Source organism: Pteronotus mesoamericanus, unplaced genomic scaffold, assembly GCF_021234165.1.
Source record: "Pteronotus mesoamericanus isolate MK-2021 breed Mesoamerican mustached bat unplaced genomic scaffold, CSHL_Meso_final contig_42, whole genome shotgun sequence".
Lineage (NCBI taxonomy): Eukaryota > Metazoa > Chordata > Mammalia > Chiroptera > Mormoopidae > Pteronotus > Pteronotus mesoamericanus.
This window is the reverse complement of record NW_026555157.1, coordinates 1,645,646-1,669,085: the sequence shown is the minus strand read 5'-3', so window position 1 is coordinate 1,669,085 and position 23,440 is coordinate 1,645,646. Positions and strand designations below refer to the sequence as shown.

General features: G+C 37.0%; 1 protein-coding gene and 1 pseudogene across 1 annotated transcript in view; one reads left to right on the top strand and one right to left on the bottom strand.

Annotated features, from left to right (window-relative positions):
* CFAP44 (cilia and flagella associated protein 44) overlaps positions 1-23,440 on the bottom strand; it is a 100,821-nt gene that overhangs the window by 15,716 nt on the left and 61,665 nt on the right. Inside the window, exons 22-25 of the mRNA XM_054577303.1 lie at positions 17,956-18,152; positions 15,313-15,487; positions 10,308-10,485; positions 2,329-2,829 (exon numbers count right to left, since the gene is read on the bottom strand). Of these exons, the coding sequence (XP_054433278.1) occupies positions 2,329-2,829; positions 10,308-10,485; positions 15,313-15,487; positions 17,956-18,152 (1,051 nt within the window). The remainder of the gene's footprint in view (positions 1-2,328; positions 2,830-10,307; positions 10,486-15,312; positions 15,488-17,955; positions 18,153-23,440) is intronic.
* Positions 16,009-16,463, top strand: LOC129073671 (ubiquitin-fold modifier-conjugating enzyme 1-like; annotated as a pseudogene).

The following is a 23,440-nucleotide window of genomic DNA, read 5'->3' as shown; positions in this document are numbered from 1 at the left end:
AGAAAAAGATTTGAGGATATATTAGAAGAACAGGTAAACGTGTTTTTTAAGCTATCTAACAATACTAATTTGGATGAAAACATTTTCTCATTCTGAGCTTATTATTGTTGGAAAATTAAATAGGTATGTATGATTGTGTCTAATCATATAAATCATTCATCAATCATCTTACATTTACATAAATTTATTTATTTATTAAGTGGTAAAAATTCTTTAACTGCAGTTCTTCCAGCTCTTTCTCTACCATTGAAGAAGCCATTGATCAAGAATGCCCTTCTTGCTGTACTGAATGGTATAAGTCAGAGACTATGTGCTATGTGTGGGTAGTGTTTATATTTACCTCCATTATATCCCCACAGTATTTCTACATGGCCTTTGCATACAGTAAACACTAAATAAGTATTTCCCTCAACTCCTTATTGTGAAAAATTTCAAACCTACAGAGTAAATATTTTCAAGTACATACATATAATCATGGGCACACAGGAACCCTGTTTAATCTTATTTCAGAAATGAAGATACTGAGGCTAAAGGTGATTTTCCTGAGGTCGAAGCTAATTTGTCACACAACTGGGGTAAGAACCTAAGTATCCCAAGTCCTGGTCTAGACCTTACTCATCTGACCTCCTAATGATCTTAAATCCTCGGTTTTGCTGGAATTTTTGCACAGCTTCTCCCCCCACCCCCCATCACAAAGGAGATGAAGAGATCGAGAGAGAGCCTCAAGGGCTGATTCTCCTGAGGAAACTAGTACAATAGGGGGAGGCCCACCATTTCATGTCTTTTCTCTGGGCTGTACACGACCAACGGTCAAACTCTTATAAAGAGTGAGGGCCCGGACTGGTGCTGAGAACGGTGAAGGGATCTGTGGGCTTGGGGCAGTAAAACGGCTGGAGAATTTCATGTAGCTTAAAAACAGACAAAGAAAAAAACAAAGAAAAGAAAAAAATTAAACTTACGTGTGGCTCTAGACTATAAGTGGGCTCTCCATAAAAGTTCGTCCAACAAATTTGAGTTACTTTAAGATTTCTTTGGAGGAAGGACTATATTTTTTTTACTACAACAGCATTCTGAAGCTGTACTACATAGATGTCCAACTCTGTATGGGTGTCACTTGTTCTATTCTCTCTTATCCCTGACAGCCTATAAGCTTTCTGAGGATAGAGAACATGTCTGATTTGAGTACTAATGAATCTCTACTACCTAGTTAACACTGTCCATGCTCACAGGATATCCAATAAATATTTTGTAATTAATAAATTACTCAATTAAATCAAAACTTTTTAGAGTACCTACTATATGTCTGGCATTGTCCTACCCACTGCAGGGGAATCAGTTTATGTACCTTCTCTCAAGAACTGTATAACCTAGATTGCAAGACAAAACTAACACATACAACAGCAAGAAAAATTAGTACAAAACATGATGTGCCGGTTATAGGTGCAATGGAAGGTTAAAAAAAGAGAGCATGTAGTGTGGGCAGAAGATCTGGAAAGGGTTTGGAACTGCACTAAGTTTTGAATGATGACTCAGCTTTGGAAGGAAGTCATTGCAGGTAGAAGGAAATAGCAAAGGAAAAAGCACAGATAGGAAACACAGAATTGGGGGATGGGAGGAGAGTAGGAAGAAGCAGGAAGAGTGAGAATACTGGGCTGGATAAAGTAGAGATAATGGTGAAGAACAAAGTTGGAAAGCTATAGGGGGTGCCTAGATGGAAAAGACAAAATGAGGAAAAGGACTCCATAGGGCGGGCTGCAGGGAGCTATCTATTTAGGAAAGGTCTTTTTCCTTCCAGATTCAAAGTACCTCCTGCACAACTGGTCCCAGTCTGGTCCTGCTTTTCCTAGGAATAAAATAAGCTGGCATTCTAGCTCCAGAACAATTTGAAGCCATTTATTACGATGAACATTCCCATTATTGGAGCAAAGCGCACAGAGAAAAGGGACGGTATAAAAAGTAGAGGGTGGCCCATTTCCTCTGGAAGGTTTTTATGATGTTCCATCCATCATGTGAAAGCTGCTCCAACACTTCCCCTGTCCCATGATTTCAGTTAAATGCCCCAAATAACATGGATTTGTCCCTAATGTTTAGTCAGCTTTCCAAAAAGGAAGAAGTTCTAAAGCTCCAAATTTTGGGGCAGAGCGCAATGATTTTCAGAAAACCAGGATGGGGAAGAAGCCAAGCCATTAGTCAGTTGTGGGCTGGACAGTGTTTGGGGAAGGTCAATGTAGAAAACTTTTAAATAAATAAATAAGAAAGAGAGAAAGAAACTAGATCTACCTCCCTGCTCCACTCTTTTTTAGTTTTAAATACAGTCTCACCCCTTACCCTGTTGGCCAAATACTGTTGCATGTACATGTTTTTAATCTCATTTCTCTTCATAATCTCCAGCTCTACATCAATTGGATCTGCTTTTTCAAATTCTGTTAACTTTGAAATTTCTAGAATGAATGTTGATGCCTTTGATGATCTAGACAATGACTCTCGTGTTGTCAAATCCCCGTCCTTTAAAGAAGAGATTCTAAGGAATCCTCTATTTGCGCCTGTAGACCCTGCCCGTTCCATTTGAGGGACATTTTCATTCTCATTTTTCATCTTCTGTTGCTTAAAAGCTAGGAGAATTTCCTCATCATAGTGAAATCTCTTTTCAGGAACTTCTTCCGGGTGTATCTGAGGGATTTTCGGAATGGGGATGTGCTTGGATACGTGAAGAGTTGACTGAATGTTCTTCAGTTCTTGTACCAGGCACTGTATTTCCTCGATGACAGCCACTTTAAGGTCTCGAAGAGAGAGGATGCACTTGTTCATGTGCATTTTCTTTGAATGAGTCTGATAAAAAGAACAGAAAGGAAGCAAAATGACACTCACACAAAGGACAGTTTCAAATATGATCTGCTTTTGTCTCTTGACTGGTGTGCATAACAAAAATTCAAGATAAAAAATTTATCTGAACATTCTTGTTCACTACTAAATAGTTTTCTCTAATTTTTAGGCTTTTCCCCATTTTGCCTCTCCAAAACGGGGAGACGGTCTGGATATGACCTGTACCCCACAGCTAGCTCACAGGGCTGAGGCTCCCTGGCCTCTGCGTGCTCCCACCCCTCAGTAGAAGTCCTTCCTGAAAGCTTGTACTCAGCCACGTCTCAGGGAGGGAAAGGTCATTCTTTAGGCAGAGACACACAAGAAACTGTCCTTTTCTGATGGAAACTCAACTATCATTGGCTCAGACTCATGTTTGCCTGCCTAGGGCCAAACTATAGTTTAGCTTATTCACAATCTGTATTTTGGCCACATATTACTGTTCCTTTTTGTGCAGGCAAGGTAATGATCCTGAATTTCAATATCATGTCGCACCAAGAGATTACAGGACTCTTCCTTATTTCCTTCTCCATTTATCTAAGCCAAGCTGCGCCATCCTGTTCCATGTCTCCCCCATACCAGCTCTCTCCCTCGTCTGTGTTTTCTCAATGTCTCTACCAGAGCCTAGGCATCCATTCAACTCTGCTCCTGTGTACAGTTAGGCAACTTGATGGTCTGAAAACTCTCAGGAGTTACCTTGAATAAATACACAGATTAAAAAAATAAAAGACCAAAAGGTACTTTTCCAAGCAGCCTTATAAAATTTAAACCTGTATATTTACTGTCTATGTAATAAAATAGAGGAAGTGTTTTACATATTCAAGAATAAACCTTTAAAGCATTAAGACTTAAACTCAGAAACCGGCATCTGCTGAGTGGGGGGACCACTTCTGAAGTGCCTGGAGGACTGAGAATTGAGCCTAAAAGAAGAAACCCAAACCAGTCTATACCTTTTAGACTACCTCTTAGAGGAGCCCTCTTTACACATCAAACCTTTCTTTCTACTTTTCCAAATATGCACATACATAAACACTGGCCATGGGGAGAAAGGATGTATAAATACACTATTTAAAAAGTCTTATTAAAGTACTTTTAATTCAATCATGACAAGAATGACCATTTATTGACTTTGACCAGTACATTAACCCTATGAGATAGACTAGACATGTCTTATTGTTGTTAATTGCTATTAATACGCTTTTTACAAACAACATAACTGAGGCTTAGGGAGATTTACGTGACTAACAAAGTTCACAGGGCTATTAAATGTTAAGCATGGGAACAGAACTCCAGTCTTCTGACTTGTATAATGGTGTGCTCTACATTATTTTATACTGCCATTGCAGTGTAATGAAGTTTTGTGTAGGACATCATACCTGTCAATCATCTCTAGTTAGACTATGAAATTTCAGGTTGAATGATTGGCAAATTGTGGCCAAAAGAACATTTTTCTATGATGATGGATGTAACATGAAAGATGAAACAAGAATTACCTTAGACAAATAGCTAGAAAAGCAACCCAAATGGTCAATAATAAAATGTTCAGGGCCGGCAGGGGGTGGGGGTTCGTTCAAGGTGACAAAATAGGAAGTACCTGAACTTACCTCTTCCCATGGACTCACCAAATCTACAGCTACGATACACATGGGTCAACTCCCTCTGAAAAAGACTTTAAATCTACTTGCACAGCTAGCTCCTCCACAACAAAAGATAAAGGGCCACACCAAGATGGGTAGGAGAAGCAGAAATGCGGTCTCCCCAAAACCATTCCAGCACAAAGACCCACAGTGGGAGAGGGCTCACAAACACAAAGCACACCCCAGAGGAGCAAGGAGTTTGTGTCCCATATCAGGTACTCTGACTCTTGGGACTTGTCCCAGAAAGAAAAGCCTCCAGAATACCTGGCTTTGGAAACCAATGGGGTTCATGGCCAGAAGACCCAAAAGTCTGTGGAGAAAGGTAAGTCAGCTCTTTTAAGAGCTCACATGCAGACTCACTCACTTGCCTGGATCCAGCACAAAAGCAGCAATTTAAAAAGTGCCTAGACCATATGTGAAGGAGATTCATTAGCTAATTTTAAAGCATCTCCTGGGACTTTCTCTAGGGATGAAGGTGCTGGTGGGTGCCACTTTTGCACTCTTAGTCCACCTTGCTAGCACTGATGCTGGTAGGTGCATTTTTGTGCTCCCTCTACCTTCTGGCACCTACAAGCTTTCCCACCTCCATGCACTCCTGCAGCCTGCCTGAAGTCAGCGGGCTCACCCACTCACACACCCTCCTGTAGCCCCTCTGAGAACAGGAGGTGAATGCAGTCCAACAGGGGACACCTCGTAAGTGCCTGGCAATGGTGGCCACAAGGGACTGTTGTTAGGCCCCACAGGACTGGAACATTCAGAGAGACAGATCTTGGCAAGAGTTTGGCACAGATAGTTGATTAAAATATCTCACTAGTCATGTGAAAAAGGCCTATTGACCTGACCTGAAGCATCAGCCTAAGGGGCAGACTTTAGGTTTACCACACATCTAGAGGTTACAAAGGAGCTTACAGGGAACACAGGCTGGGGGACACCATCTTTGTGCTCTCCCTTGGCCTCACTGCAGCTTACAGGTTGCTCCAAAAAAAGAGTTTATACATTCATCAAGAGCCCTGATTTGCACAACTGTCACCAAAAAGACACCTTCCCTCCAAATAGCCTGAACGGGAGGCCAGCAGAGGTCGGGACTGCAGTCTCACAGGACTATATATATATTTGCTACTTTAAAAGATGTTCCTAAGAGTCTGACTTCCAATCAACCTGAATCTAGGTGCTAAAAAACTACCTTTGGAATACTGCCAGGTCTTGTCATGCCCTCAACAACTGAGACCTATCAAGAATAAATAGTCTGCTTAGACAATCACAAAGGTTTGAGAGACAACAAAGAGGTAGGGCAAGGTTGAACTTAAGGTACATTGCTTATACAAAGCAAATCCTTCAAGACTAGAAGAGGTAGCTGTTTGCTTAATAAATAGAAACAAACACAGAGAGACACACAAAATAAGGAAATAGAGGGATATGTTCCAAATAAAAGAGCAAGTTAAGCTCCAGAAAAAATCCTTCCTGAAAAAATGAAACTCAACCACCAATTTACACTACACACAAAAATAAACTCAAGATGGATAAAAAGCTTAAATATAAGTTGTGACACCATAAAAGTCCTAGAGGAGAACATAGGCAGGAAAATCTCAGATATTCCATGCAGAATATTTTCACTGATATGTCCCCTGGAGCAAGGGAATAAAGGAAAGAATAAACAAATGGCACTTCATCAAAGCAAAAAGCTTCTGCATGGCTAAATAAAACATTAGCAAAATGAAAAGGGAACCAACCATATGGGAAAATATATTTGCCAATGATACCTTGAACAAATGTTTGATCTCTAAAATATATAAAGAACTCACACAACTCCACTCCAGGAAGACAAACAATCCAATTAAAAAATGGGCAAAGGACCTGAACAGATACTTCTCCAAGGAGGACATACACAGGGCCCAGAGACATATGAAAGGATGCTCAGCATCACTAGCCATCAGAGAAATGCAAATTAAAACCACAGTGAGATACAATTTGACACCAGTCAGAATGGCCATCATAAACAAATCAACAAACAGTAAGTGCTGGCGAGGTTGTGGAGAAAAGGGAACCCTAGTGCACTGTTGGTGGGAATGCAGACTGGTGCAGCCACCGTGGAAAACAGTTGGGAATTTCCTCAAAAACTAAATATGGAACTGCTTTTTGACCCAGCAATTATACTGCTAGGATTATACCCTAAGAATCCTGAAACGTCAATTCAAAATAACCTATGCACCCCAACGTTCATAGCAGCACAATTTATAATAGACAAGTGTTGAAAGCAACCTAAGGGCCCAACAGTAAATGAGAGGATCAAAAAACTACAGTGCAGCTACAAAACAGAATACTATGCAGCAGAAAGAAAGAGCTATGGCCCTTCGCAACAGTATGGATGGAACTGGAGAGCATTGTGCTAAGAGAAATAAACCAGGTGGTAAAAACAAATACCATATGACCTAACCTATAAGTGGAACCTAATCAACAAAACAACCAACCAAGCAAAATATAACTGGAGACATTGAAATAAAGAACAAATTGACAGTAACCAGAGGCGAGGGGGAAGGGGGATAAAGGGGAAAGAAGAGGAAGGATCATCAAGGAACATGTATACAGGACCCATGGACAAAGCCAAAGTAGGAGAGGATTGAGGGTGGGATGTGGGGTGGGTATGGCGGGGGGAAGTGGTGCCAGGAAAATGGAGACAACTGTACTTGAACAGCAATAAAAAAAGAAAGAAAGAAAGAAAGAAAGAAAAGTAATGGGCATAAAGATAATCATTGAACCTGGGAGAAAAATGGATGAACAAAGTAAGAACTTCAACAAAGCAATTAAAAAATATAAGAAAGTACCAAACAAAAGTACAGAGCTGAAGAATAAAATTAGATGGATAATATACTAGAGGGATTCAATAGCAGACTAGGGGGAATAGGAAAACAGTCACTGACCTGGGAAACAAGGGAGCTGGACTCACTCAAACAGAGCAGGGAAAATAAAAAAAGATGTTTAAAAGGTGAAGATAGCGTAAGAGACATATGGGGCAAAATCAAGTGGAATGACATTAACATTATAGAAGTCCAAGAAAAAGAAGAGAAAGAGAAAGGGGCAGAAAACTTATCTGAAGAAATAATGGCTGAAAATTTCCCCAACCTGGGAAAGGAAGCAGACATGGGGTCCAGGAAGCACAGAGAGTTAAAAAAAAAAAAAGAAAAGAAAAGAAAAAGATTAACCCAAAGAGATCCATACCAAGATACATTATAATTAAAATAGAGAAAAAAGATCTTAAAAGCAATAGCAAAAAACAATTTGTTATGTACAAGAGAACCCCCATAAGACCATCAGGTGATTTCTCAGCAGAAATCTTGCAGACCAGAAGGTGGTAGTATGACATATTCAAAGTGCTGAAAGGAAAAAACTTCCAGCTAAAACTCTACCCAGCAAGGTTATCATTCAGAATTAAGGGAAAGATAAAATTTCCCAGATGAGATAAGCTAAATGAGTTCATAACCATTAAACTGGCTTCATCAGAAATGTTAAAGGGACTTTTATAAGCTGAAAAGCAAAGGCACCATCCAATAATAAGAAAACATATGAAAGTAAAAATCTCACTGATTGAGTCAGATATAGGTAGATTAACCACATATAAAGATGGTGTGAAGGTTAAAAGACAAAAGTAGTAAAATCAAATATAACTACAATAAATAGTTAAGGATATATAAAATAAAAATGTAAACCATGACAACAAAAATATAAAATACAGAAGGAGGCATAAAAATGTGCAGTTTTTATTTTATTTTGTAAAAAATATTTATTTATTTTTTAGAAAGAGAGGAAGGGAGGGAAAAAGAGAGGAAGAGAAACATTGACATTAACAAAAAACATCTACTGGTTGCCTCTCACACACCCCCAAACAGGGACCTGGCCCACAACCCAGGCATGTGCCCTGATTGGGAACTGAACCCATGACCTTTTTGTTCATAGCCTGGTACTCAATCCACTGAGCCACACCAGCCAGGGCAAAAATGTAGAGTTTTTAAATGCATTCAAACTTAAGTTGTTATCAACTTAAAAAAGACCGATACACATTCTTTTCAAGTCCACATAGAACATTCTACAATATACATCACATGTCATCTATATAGTATCCTTTTATATGTGGATAACGTATGTGTGTGCGTGTAGTCATATAGTTTTAACTATATAAAAAAAGATGTTTAAAAGTTATATACATAGTTATATGTGAACCTCAGAGTAACCATGAAGCAAAAACCTATAAGAGATACACAAAAGATAATGAGAAGGAAATCTAAAGATAACACTAAGGAATGTCATCAAACCACAAAGGAAGAGGACAAGGAAAAAACAGATGAACAAAGAAGAACTACAAAAATGTCTAGAAAACAATTAACAGAGTGGTAATAAGAACTACCTATCAATAATTACTTTAAATGGAAATGCACTAATTCCCCAATCAGAAAGACACAGAATGCGGATTGGATTAAAAACCCAAGACTCATCTATACACTTCCTACCGAAGACTCACTTCAGATCTAAGAACTCACACAGACTGAAAGTGAAGGGATGGAAAAAAGATATCTCATGCAAAGAGAAACAACAAGAAAATGGTGTAGCTATGCTTATGTCAGACAAAACAGACTTTGAAACAAAGACTGTAATAAAAGACAATTAAAGGCATTACATAATAATATAGGAGGTATTTCCAACAAGAGGATATAACCTTTGTAAAACTTACAAATTTAGAAACACCAAAATATATAAGCAACTATTAACATACATAAAAGGAGAAATTGATGGCACACAATAATGGTAGGAGACCTTTATAGCCCACTTCCATCAATGGCTACATCATTCAAACAGAAAATCAATCTGGAATATCAGTTTTAGACAACGCATTAGACCAGAAGCACTTAATAAATATAAACAGAATGTTCTATCCAAATGTGGTAAAATACACATTGTTTTCAAGTGTACATAGAACATTGTATAGGATACATCACATGTTAGGCACAAAACAAGTGTCCATAATTTAAGAAGATTCAAATCTCACATGTATCTTTCCCAACACAATGGTTCAAAACTAGAAATCAACTGTAATAAGAAAACTGGAAAAATCACAGGTATGTGGAGATTAAGCAATATGCTATTCAACAATCAATAGGTCAATGAAGAAATTAATGGGGATATCAGACAATACATGGAGACAAATGAAACTGAATATATAACATTTCAAAATCTATCGGATGCAAAAAAAAAAAGCAGATCTAAGAGGGAAGTTCATAAAAATCAGAGAATTAAATAAAACAAAGACTAAAAAACAATAGAAAAAATCAATGAAACTAAGAGCTGGATCTTTGAAAAGATAAATGAAATTGACAAACGTTTGGCTATGCTCACCAAGAAAAAAATAGAAAGTAAAACAGAAGTTGCAACTGATACCACAGAAACACTATTAACAGGAGGCTACTATTGACAACTATACAACAACAATTGAACCTAGAAGAAATGAATAAATTCCTAGACACATACAATCTTCCAGATGTGAATCATAAAGAAATAGAAAATTTGAATAGATAATTAGTGAGAAGATTAAATCAATAATAAAAAACCTCCCACCAGTATTTTTTCATGATTATTTAGAATAATGCCCCCTTTCTACAAATGAGGGAACTGAGACCTACATAAACATGAAGGTCTTTTACAGTTCTAAATTTCTATGACTATATGTCATTATGGACCTACTAGTGAAATAGGTGGTTTTGGAAGAATTCAGTTAAAAAAACCCAGGTTCCTCTCACTGTCACACAAGCTGTGGGTAAGTACCATAGAGTCTAACTGTCCCAGTTCCTCTTCTTTCTTGGCAGCATTTATTCTCATGTGCTCAGGTATCTTGTAGTCTGGGGCTGTCTTCAGATTGAAGTCTCCCATATACACCTGAGCCTCTTTGATGGCTTGAACATCTTTGGGATCTTCATAGTCATCAGCAGGTTTACTCTTGTACCTGTGAGAAAAATACCCAATACCCAGCCTCAAACATAACAATAAACTCTAATTTGTCTACTTTACTATAGGCATATAATCAAACTCAATCATGAAGCAAAAGTATAATTCTTAATCTGTAATGTTATTTGTCTATAGAGTTCAAGCATTTTTTAAAGCTCAAGCATTTTTTAAAGTTGACTTTTTATTTATTGTTTTACTTTATTTTTATTGTTGACACTATTACAGATGTTCCATTCCCCTCCTTGCTCATCTCCACCCAGCCTCCGCACCCCCTGCTGCCTTCCCTCTGGCCATCACCACACTATTGTCTGTGTCTGTGGGTTATGCATAAACACAGATAATGTTTCTTGTATCTTCTTCAATAAATATCTTGATTTTTCATAGTACATGGCTGGATACCCTCTGGACAGACCTTGTATATAAAACAAACATAAGATTCTGAAATGTGGGAAGAAGAAGGCAGACCACAGAGAACCTTGGGACCCAAGGAAGGATATGATGGTAAGTTTTCTAGATTTTCTTTCTGCCTCATATATCTCAGACTTGGAGCCAAAGAAAACAGCAACTCAAGATAGGAGGGGGCTTGGGGATGGGTGAATAAGGTGAAGGGAATGAAGAGGTACAAATTTCCAGGTATAAATCAAATAAGCCACAGGATGCAATGTACAGCATAGGGAACATAGTCAATAATGTCATAATAACTTTGTAAGGTGATGGAAAGTTACTAGACTTGTTGTGGTGATCACTTTATAATGTATATAAGAATCAAATCACTATTTTATATGCCTGAGACTAATATAATATTGTTATCTCATCTATAATTTTAAAAAAAAAGCAACTCAGAAATACCAATAGTTTTAGACAACAAAACCTAAACAAAATCCTGTTTTCTCTAGTTAAATAATTAAGAAAGGAGCAGAATAGCAAGACAGAAAACCTCTAGAGAATAAGTGTTCTATTCCAGCCAAACACCACAGAAAAAAAATTATGACCACACCTCCACCCATGTCAGCAAAGGCGAAATGGGGAATCCCAATTACTACCATTTCCAGGCCTTAACAAGGCAAAACAACTTCCAGGGTCAGCGTTAGAGAAGGTGAGTCCTAAGAACCAAAACTTTTATCCCCATAGTGAGGTAACAAGCCACACTACCACAGTGTCAGTAGAGACCCCACAGGATGGCTTGAACTTGGACTGCCTGTAGTAATAACAAGATGATCCATCCCTCCCTGAGGAGGTAGTGTTTGAGGAGGCCTATTGGAGAGTGATGACTTTCACCTTCTCCCACAGTATCAGTGAGGGCGAATTGAAGAGTAAAAGTGGTATTAATGGGAGCCTAATGGATCTAGAACTCCTACTCTTGACCAGCAAGTAGCCTTGTCCCTCCTCAGGTGCCAGTTGGGGAAGATTGGGTAATTTAGGCTTCTGAACTCATAACAAGATGGCACTCCTCTTTATCCTGCTAAAGTGACAGAAGCCCAGATAAAACAATATATAAATAAGATCCAGAGTCTCATAATACCCAAAATGTCCAGATTTTAATTAAAAAAATCACTGCTCCTACCAAGAATCAGGATGACCTCAACTTAAATGAGAATATACAGTTTTAAAATAACTTTTTATTAAAAAATCTTAATAAAATATTTAAATAATCTTACAAGGATTTTAAGCAGCCATTAAAAAGTGCTTCAGCAAATATTTAGGAAGATGCTTAAAACAAATGAAAGAAAAGAAGGTCTTAAGAAACAATGGGAGATATAAGGAAGAACCAAATAGAAATTTAGAACTGAAAAATAAAATAACCAAAATAAAATTCAAAGGATGGGCTCAAATCAAAATGTAAGATGCAGAGGAAAGAATCAGTGAGCTTTAAGATAGAAAATAGCAATTACCCAATCTAAACAGCAGAAAGAAAAGACACCAGAAACAAACAAGCAAGCAAACAACAGCATCAACAAGACATACAGAGCTTCAGGGATCTAATATTTGTGTCATTGGAGTCCCAGAAGGAGAAAAAAAAAGAGGAAAGGACTTCAAAATAACTGTAATAATGAATGGCTGAAGACTTCCCCAAAGTTGGCAGGAGACACAAGCGTACAGATTCAAGAAGTTCAATGAATCCAACAAAGAAAAGTTTAAAGAAATTTACACCAAGACACATCACAGTAAAACTTCTGAAAACTAAAGACAAGGGGCTTTAGTTTTCTGGAAAAGTTTCTGGAAAAATTCTGGAAAGCAGCAAGAGAAAACTAAAATCTTAGATATGGGAGGAAAATAATTTCAATGACAGCAGACAAATCATAAGAAACCATGGAGGCCAGCAGGAAGAAGCACAATATTTTTTACATGCTGAAAATATGAACTGTTAATACAGAATTCTAAGTACAGTAGGAAGGGAAATCAAACCATTCTTAGATGAAGAAAAACTAACAGAATTTGTCACCAGTATAACTATCATAAAAGAATGTCTTAAAAAAATTATCTAAATAAAAATGAAAAAATAAAAGGAAACTAGGAACAGCAAAAAAGGAAGTTAATAAAATGGTAATAGCAAATATATTGGCAAATACATTTTACTTCTGTTGTCTATTATGTTTTACGATTAAAGGAAAACTATAATACTGCTGTGTTTTAAAATGTATGTAGAAGAAATATTTATAGAATTATATTATGAACAGGGGAAATGAGGGGGCAAGGGTCATAAAAGCAGGTGAAGTTTTTACACTTCATTCAAAATGATAAAATGTCAACATCAGTACACTGTATTAAGTCATGCATACTTAATGTAATACCTAGAGCAAATACTGAAACAGCTGCACAAAGCTGTTTGCTAAAAAAACACTATAGATAATCATGCTGGAATCCTAAAATATTTAACTAAACCATAGACAGCAGGAAAAAACCCCAGAAAAACAAAAGAGAGAACAAATAGAAAATAAAATATAAAATAGTAGATATAAGCTTCAAATATCAATAATTACCTTAAGTGTAAATGGCTTAAATATACCAATTAAAGAACTGGAATTGACAGAATGAATTAAAAAACATAACCCAACTATATGCTGTCAATAAGACATTAACTTCAAAAAAACCTATATAGGTAGGCTGAAGTAAACAATACTAAATGCTTTCCCACTAAGATTAGAAATAGATGTAGATGCCAGCTGTCTTTGTTCTATTTTAATATAGTACTGAAAGCTCTAACCAGAGCAAAAAAAAAAAATAAGAAAAAAAGAAATAAGAAGCAAACAGACTGAATAAGAAGAAATAAAATTGCCCCTATTTACATATGACAATGATAGTCTACACAGAAAATCTCAAGGAACATCCACACCCAAAAAGAACTCTCTTGGTGCAGCAAGGTCATGGTACCCAGATAAACACAAAAATCAAATGTATGTCTTTACTAGCAATGCATGTGAACATACAGACACCAAAATTAAAAACACAAAACTATTTACAGTTGACAAAAATGAAATATTTATGTATATATCTAACAAAATATGTATAGTACTTTTATAGTGAAAAATAAAACAGATGAAAGAAATCAAAAAAGATCTAAATAAACGGAGAGTCATACCATGTCCATAGATTAAAAGACTCAACATAATAAATATGTCAATGTTCTCCAAATTGATACAAGGATTAATGCAATTCCTATCATAATTTCTGTAAGATTTTTTATAAACATAGGCAAGAGTATTCTAAAATTTATATGAAAAATCAAAGTAACTAGAATAGCTAAAATAATTTTGAAAAAGAATAAAATAAGAGAAATTAGTCTATCCAAATTCAAGAACTATTATATACCTTTAGTAATCCAGATTGTATGTTGGGGAAGGGACAGACATAGAAATCATTGGATCAGAAAGTGAACAGGGAAATAGACCAATGCCAATATGCCAAGATGATTTTTGACAAAAGTGCAAAAGCAATTCAGTAGAGGAAATAGAAGCTTTACACCAAAAGATGACTGAGGAATTGGATACCTATGGGCAAAAAAAGAAAATAAAAAATATATAAACATAAATCTCACACCTTTTGCAAAAATGAACACTAAATGGATCATAGATTTAAATATATGGTGTAAAACTACAAAACTTTTTATAAAAACAAGAAAATCTTTGGGACCTAGTGTTAGACAGAATTCTTAGACTCAGCACCAAAACCAAGATTCACAGAAGGAAAAACTGATGAGTTCACTTCAACAAAATCAAAAAGTTTTGCTTTGCAAACGACCCTCTTAAGGGAATGAACAGACAAGCAATAGACTAGGAGAAAATATTTGAAAACAACATGCCTGAGGACTAGTCTGTAGAATATATTTTTTTAAAATCTTAAAACTCAACACTTATATAGCTAACATCTCATTTGAACATGAGCAAAAGATACGGAGAGACATTTTGCCAAAGATATATAGGTGGAAAATAAATGAAAATATGTGCTTGTTAAATAAAAGTACTTTATACTAGATTTTTAAAGTTAATTTCAGATGGTTAGAGATCAACAGGTGAAAGCCAAAACTATAAGATGTTAGAAGAACATCTGGAGAATATCTTCTTGATGTTGGGATAAAAAGAATGTCTTAATCCTGGAAAGTCATTCTGAGTGTTATCAGCAAAATGGAATTCCAGGACCTGAAACTCAGGATCATAGAAGATGCACCAAGGTCTCACCACCCTGAAAGATCCAGCTAACCAGTTTCCAGTCTCTCCACCTCTGTTTCTATTTGTTTCATTTCTTATTTAAAGAAAAATTTTTATATTTATTTACATTGTTAAGGGTATTTTGAGACTCATATTAAAAGTTTACATAGAAAACTTACAGTTCCTCCCATTGTTTTTTCCGCTGCTGAATCTTCTGCCGTGCCCTTTCAGCTTTTAATATAAGTTTTCTTGTTTTCTCAATCTGATTTTCCACCATAATTTGACTTAGGGTTTTAGGCCGAAATAGCTTCCCTTTTTCTATAATTGATTCTTCTGGCACACTAATACTCCCACCTGTACAGAGAGTCAACATTTTTATCAATCTTTTTGAAACATCAAAATGAAATTCTCAGGTATTGTTTTCAACCTATCACATTTTTTACATCCAGAGAATATAATGAATTTGTAAATCACAGTAGTTATTAAGCAACTAGCATGAATTCAGCCTCATAATAGGTACTTTAAAATACCAAAATTAAGAGATTTAAGTTACAATATTTGCTTTTAGGAAACATTGAAAAGTTGGGAAGATAAGACATATATATTAAACAAGCAGATAGTGAGAAAATAATGATGGACAACTGACATATATACTGAGAGGCTGGGAAAAAGTGTTTGTGATATGATAGTAGGGGAAGAGGAAAGCAAATGAGTTGTATTTTAGATGTACCATTTGAGGTGACATATACCAACTTCAGTTGGTATATGTGTGGTCAATTTACAAACTGATCAGAAACACACAATCAAATATATCATTTTAAAGTTATTGGTTTTAGGTCCTTGTTCAAGATGATGGACAAGGCCACAAGCATGCCATGTCTGAGATCCCAGTGGTGCAAACTAACAATGGACTCAGTATCAGGAGCTATGGGTGCAGCAACTCAAGAAGGAATATCAATCGCTTATCCAGTATGTGGAAAGCAAGAATGCGGACAGTGATTGGTTCTGACAGCAGTTCTGCAAAGAAGGGACTTGGTGGTGTGGAACATACTGGTACATACATGATCTCCTCAAATATGAGACTGACAATCCAAATTATCACATGTTCCACTACTGATCCAGAAACTGTAGCCCTTGAACTGGATGAGAAAATAGCAAAGATGTATAGGGGTAGAAAAATATGCCTGCCTGATTGCTTTAAGCCTTCGCAGATCACTAACAGAGACTAGTTCATCTTGTGGCTCTGGGGCTGGGTCTAGAGCTGGCAGTAGAAATCTTGACTGTGATTCAGAATGGTCTGATATAGCATTAAGAGAAATGCAACCAATGAAGGATCAAGCCATTAAAGCTGGACAGAGGGTCTTTGATAGGCTACACTCCTGTTTTCCTTGCATCCTTCACGGTGCCTCACCCATTGTTACTAAATAGATTCAGGAAGCATTGCTGAAAAACAACAACAACAAAACAGTATTGATACTGAGTTTCAAAGGCTACACGGAAAAGAGAAAGTCTTAGGGATTTAGAAAACCAAAAGACAATTTATATCCCTTCCCCAAGTAAAAGCAATGTGAGATTCTGGAAGGATAGGAGGTGACCAAAAGTGGGTACATGGTCTTCTTGGTTTCTGGAGATAACATCAATAAAAGCTGCTTCCTCTGGGCGGAAAAAGTTATTGGCTTTATCAACAAGTATCTAAGTAATACTCAGTTCATGTTCAAGCTGCATAGAGATGTACTTTAGAGATGCATGAAAAAAGTTAATGAGATGGCCGTATAGTTATAACTCCCCATGTCATATTTCAAATATATGGCAGTGTGGAAAAGGAAGAGTTTAATGTAAACTGATGGTCATGGGAGGCTTTATTTAAAAAAGAAAAAAGTAATTCGATCTGGATCTCCATGAACTGGTAGAATTCAAAGGAAAGAGTGAATTGGTCACTCTAGCAGAAGCCTGGATATGGAAGCATCAAGTAGAATTAGGGAGCATCGAGCAGGACAATAGGCTAAAAATACAAGTTGATCAGTATGAGGATGCATCATTAACAGGAAACAGAATACTGATACATCGTGGGATAATGGTTTCAGAATTTATCGCAGAGGCAAAAAAGAGTTATTAAAGATTTTTCAAGGAAGAGGAAAAACCAGCTTTAATGTCAGTTCTGTATCTCGGGCACTAGCTCAGACCTAGCCAGGCTACATTGGGTCCTTAATTTGTTCTTGACTGTCCTCTCCAAGCCATTCCCTGAATCCTTGTCCTCCTTCTAGTCATCTGCAGTTACCCTGTGAGCAGTTACAAGAGGCAGGTTGCAGGAATTAGAAGTACTATTTTTACATCTCTATTCTCAGCTCATCCTTCTGTTTAAAGCACATGTTCTTCGAAAATAGTTTGAAATGCTGTGTTCCAGTCCCGCACTCTGGGATGGAGCCCAGGAATCTGGGTAGAAACAATGCCTGGAAACTAGCATCTGGGGGAAATCCTAGATTTAAGAATAGGTGTACACAGGAAGTAAAACAAAAACAAAAACAAAAACCCCCAGCAGCATTGGGTATTCTTATCCTCTCAGTCACATGACCAGGGTGAGTTTTCTTTAGCAGCCTGTTCCAAACAGGAAGGTTGGTGTGCAGCATTTGCTGGAGAAAATTGACCTCTTAATCTCAACCATACAAAGTTCTTTAGATTACTTCTTCCAAAGAAATGAAAGACCGGAGACAGGAGATTCAACTCAAGCCACCAAAATGCATTCCAATGTTCTGCCCACAAAAATACAACCTGGTTTTGAAATCTTAAGGAGGACTTAAAAGCTTTCTAGTCATTTAGGTTACCTATATCTTTCTGGCTATCACTTCTTCCAGTTCCCTCTTTTTCAAACCTCTCCAATTTGCTTGTTCGTCTGTCTGACTGACTGGCCCGTTTGAATTTGGAGTACTTGGAAGGCTTTGTAAGCCTGTAGGAGGATATCTTGTGATCACTCTGTATGGCATGAACCACAATAGTATCACTTTCCAATGAGTCAAGAAACCTGAAAAAGAAACAAGTATCTTCACTAGTCACCACTTTAATCATTTACACCATTTTAATCATTCTACATAATTATTAAGTAATAAAATAAGACTGCAATATACTATGCTTATAACATATATGGGGCCCAGAGACATATGAAAGGATGCTCAGCATCACAAGCCATCAGAGAGATGCAAATTAAAATCACAGTGAGATACCATTTTACACCAGTCAGAATGACCATCATAAACAAATCAACAAACAAGTGCTCACAAGGTTGTAGAGAAAAGGGAACCCTAGTGCACTGTTGGTGGGAATGCAGACTGGTGCAGCCACCGTGGAAAACAGTTGGGAATTTCCTCAAAAAACTGAAACTGGAACTGTCTTTTGACCCAGTAATTCCACTGTTGGGATTATACCCTAAGAATCCTAAAACACCCATTCAAAAGAACCTATGCACCCCAATGTTCATAGCTGCACGATTTACAATAGCCAAGTATTGGAAGCAACCTAAGTACCCAACAGTAAATGAGTGGATCAAAAAACTATGGTACAGTTACACAATGGAATACTACACAGCAGAAAGAAAGAAAAAGCTACTACCCTTCGCAAAAGCATGGATGGATCTGGAGAGCATTATGCTAAGCGAAATAAGCCAAGGGGTGAAAGACAAATACCATATGATCTCACTTGTAAGTGAAACCTAATCAACAAAACAAAGAAGCAAGAAAAATATAACCAGTAACATTGAAAGAAAAAATGAACCTACAGTAACAAGAGGGGAGGTGGGAGGGTGGTAACAGGGAAAAGATGGGGAAGGGTCAAATCAGGAAACATGCATAAAAGACACATGGTCAAAGCCAAAGTGGGGAAGGATTGAGGGTAGGGGGTGGGGATGGGTGGGGCAGGGGAAAGTGGTGGCGGGAAAATGGAGACAAATGTATTTGAACAATAAAAATATAATAACAAATAATATCACACTGGATCCAAAACTTAATCATGCATATACCAACAAGGATGGAAGTTGGGTAGGACTTGGTTAAAGAGCAAGTAGAATTTTCTTTCTAATGTAAATATTAAATGACCTATTATCAATCAGTATAATATTACTGTTTTGGTGATGTGTAAAAAAATAAAAATTTTTCAAGTTGACTGCAGTTTAATGGTAAATGGATCATCTCAAACTAAGAAAATGTAATCTACCTCTCTATTAATTCATATACTGTATATCTTCCATTTTATATGTATCTCATTATATATTACAAATATAAGTAATAGTGAGATGATATATATACTATATATCTCATATCTATCATATTACCCTATTTGCCTCTATAAGAAACATTAAGCTCAGAAATTCATACTACACTCTAGTTCACTGTTCTCCTACAGCCCACAAAGATTTATCTTTATTTAAAAAGATTATCATGTTTTTATTTTTTTTTAGAGAGGAGAAGGGAGGGAGAAAGAGAGGGAGAGAAACATCAATGTCTGGTTGCCTCTCAAGCACCCCCTACTGGGGACCTGGCCCACACCCAGGCATGCGCCCTAGACTGGAAATCGAACCAATGACCCTTTGGTTCTCAGGTCAGCGCTGAATCTATTGAGCCACACCAGCCAGGGCCTTTTTTTTTTTTCTTTAATCTTCACCTGAGGATATGCATATTGATTTGAGAGAGGGAGAGAGGGAGGGAGGGAGGGAGGGAGGGACGGAAAGAGAAAAACATCAATGTTACAGAGAAACATTGACCAGTTGTCTCTTGTGCAAGCCCTGACTGAGGATTGAATCTGCAACCTAGGTATGTGCCCTTACTGGGAATCGAATCTTTGACTCTTTGGTGTACGGGAAGATGCTCAACCAAGTGAGCCACCCAGCCAGGGCGAGATTTATCTTTTAAAAGTTTTTCTTCATCAATTAAATTATTGCTATTTTTAGAACTTATTCCTAATTATTCCCCCATGTTTTAATTTTAGAATTTAACTTATTTATGTACATAGTAATTATTCCTAGCTTTTTTGTCTTTCTTATTGTTTTTATAACTCAATCCTTTGAATGTATTTCTCCTTTTAAAATGGCTTATTATTTCTTTTTAATTTTCCCTTTTCTCTCATAGCATAGTATCTTTCTCATCTCTGTAAGACTTATTCCCTTTATCTTCTTGCCTATGGGAGTTTTTTACTCTTTAAATTTTAGTTTTGCCATGAAATCCAGGTAACATGAAGGAAATAATGAATACTTTTGATCACATCAAAATTTAAAACTTCTGCACAGTTAGAAAAATATGAACAAGGTTTAAGGCAAATGGTAGGAGAAAGTAGTTACAATGTATATAATAAAAGGCAAATAGAGAAATAGGAATAGACTATAACTAAAAATAAGGGGAAAAATAAACAGAACTCCAAGAAAAACAAACAAGGACTCTAAATAGACAATTATAACAATAAAGATAAATGAACTATAGACTAATGAAAACAAATGTTTAACTACATCAATAATCAATATAAATTATTCAACCAAGAGTTATTATATTTGGCTTATTAGACCAATGAAGATGAAAACACTGGTAATGCCTAGTGATATTCAGTGGTACAAATTTATCCTCTCCCCAGTTCCAATCAGAGAGCTAGGTTTTTAATATTTCCTTCCATAAGCTTATTGAAGACACCAAGCTATGGAGGGTCAGGGGCCTAGACCAGGGCAAGAAAACAGGGAGTTAAGAAAACAAGTATTTGAGGGCAAGGAGAGTGGAAGGAAGAGGTTCCACTTGACGAGAAGGATGATGGGCAAATTGGGTCCTAGAGTGATGGGCACTTGTTCCCTGCTTCTGATAGCATCTGGGGAGACACAAGGCCTCTAGGATGATGGCTACGAGTGTGTTGAATCCTGTAAACCTTACCAAAGGCTGCCCTGCTCCAGCAGAGCACAGGAACCATAGATTCAAAGGATTGAAAAAAAGCAGGCAGGCTGGGGCAGTGAGCCTCAGTGGTACTAAAAATAGCTTTCTTGTCAACCTGGTGGAACAGGAGCCCTGAGTCAAATTTAAGTTATTTTCAATAAAATAAAAACTAGCAATATTGCCTGTGTACCTGAGTTTGGGAAAGATTCATATTTGTCATATATATTTATAAATATATTATGAATATTAAAGCCAAACATAGGACACTATGTTGAGTGTTCTTCCTGAGAAGAACTCCTTACTTTCATCTCTTGGGGGGTAGCAATCTAGATATAATTTAGGGATTTATATATTCAAATATTATCCAAGAATTCAAATATTCAGGGACTAGATGCCAAGTAACCAGTGCCATAATTCACAAGGCAGAGCACCTGAGAGGAGACTGCCGCACACGGAGAGAGAGCTGGAGAGCTGCAAAGGGCTGCCTTCCTGCCTCAGGTGAGCCCTAATCAGCATGTAACGTGTGAGGGGTCTATCTGAAGCTGGGGAAAGAAACACCGGAAGGAAGCAGGTAGAATAATCCCCAGACCCCCTCACAGGTTGGAGTAGCTTACGTTTTCACAAGCCTTATAACACATGGGACATAGAGGAAGAGTACTCAGAAGAATTTTATCTTAGTAGTGGGAAAAATTAGCTCTGTACTAAAGGGTGCCTGATTCCACCTAACAAAGATTAAAAGCAAGGGGAAAGGTCATCAAGGAACGTGTATAAAGGACCCATGGACAAAGACGACAGTGAGGAGGGGGAGGATTGAATGTGGGAGGTGGGGGTGGGTAGAGTAGGGAAGAGTAATGGGGGGGAAATGGGGACAACTGTAACTGAACAATAAAAAATCATTTAAAAAGAAGCAAGCATCAAAAAAAGCAAGCTGTTTTCATATAACTTGACTAAATCCCAGAACAAAGATCAAGAATATGTAAAAGTATGTAAAAAAACATCCAGCAGCCCTGGCTGGTGTGGTTCAGTGGATTGAGCACCAGCCTGCGAACCAAAGGGTTGCTGGTTCAATTCCCAGGCAGGGCACATGCCTGGGTTGTGGGCCAGGTCCCCAGTAGGGAGCACATGAGAAGCAACCACACATGGATGTTTCTCTCCCTCTCTTTTTACCTCCCTTCCCCTATGTCTAAAAATAAATGAAATCTTAAAAAAAATGAATTTCCTCTTTAAAAAAACAATCCAGCACCCACAATGTAAAATTCACAATGTCTGGCATCCAATCAAAACTTTCCAGGCAGGCAAAATAGAAGAAAAATATGAGCTAAAATAAAGAGAAAAATATCAATGAATAAAAACAGACCCAGAAATGATGCAGATGATATAATTAGCAGAAAAGGACTTTAAAGTGTTATTATAATATATTTTCTATGTCCAAAAAGGTTAAAAAAAAATACAGCATGAGCATGTTAAAGTGAGCAAAATCCTCACCTATCATGCTAGGAAGTCAATAAATAATGATTAGTAATAAATTCATAGAAATATGTTATTTAGATGTATGGTTGCAACCACTAGAAGAAACATTAAAAGTGGATTCTTTTCAAGATATATCATGTTTATGGACTGAAAAATTCAATATTTTTTAGATGTCTGAAAATGTCTAAACTGATGTACAGATTCAAGGTAATTCCAATAAAAAATCTTAGCATGCAGAGGACTTAATATTGAAGATGAAGAACAAAGCCAGGGGATTTACAATGTGAGAGGTCAAAAAAATAATTAAGACAATGTGATATGAGCATATAGATATATAGTTCAATGGATCAGAATGAAGAGTTCAGGATCAGAACCACATATACATGGTTAACTGTAGCATCACTACAATCTAGTGAGGAAAGAGTAGTTTTTTTCAGCAAATGATACTCGGTCAATTAGATATCCACGCAGAAACAAATGACACTTGATCTCTATCTCTTTGTTTTTGTTTTCTGTTTTTAATTTTTACAAAAGCTTATTTGAGCCAAACAGAGGATATGCCTGGAAAAAAAGATCTCAAAAGACTGAGATAAACGCTTCAGAGAATAACAGTTTGCAGTTTCTTTTATGCATTTGAGCTTAAGGAGGGATTACATGAAAGTGGGAGAAAGCAAAGCAGGGATTAAATTACAGAATAGTTTAACATCAATTCAGAAGAACCTATGCACCCCAATGTTCATAGCAGTACAATTTACAATAGCCAAGTGCTGGAAGCAACCTAAGTGCCCAACAGTAAATGAGTGGATCAAAAAACTGTGGTGCATTTACACCATGGAATACTATGAAGCAGAAAGAAAGAGCGAGCTACTACCCTTCGCAACAGCATGGAGGGAAATGGAGAGCATTATGCTAAGCGAAACAAGCCAGGTGGTGAATGACA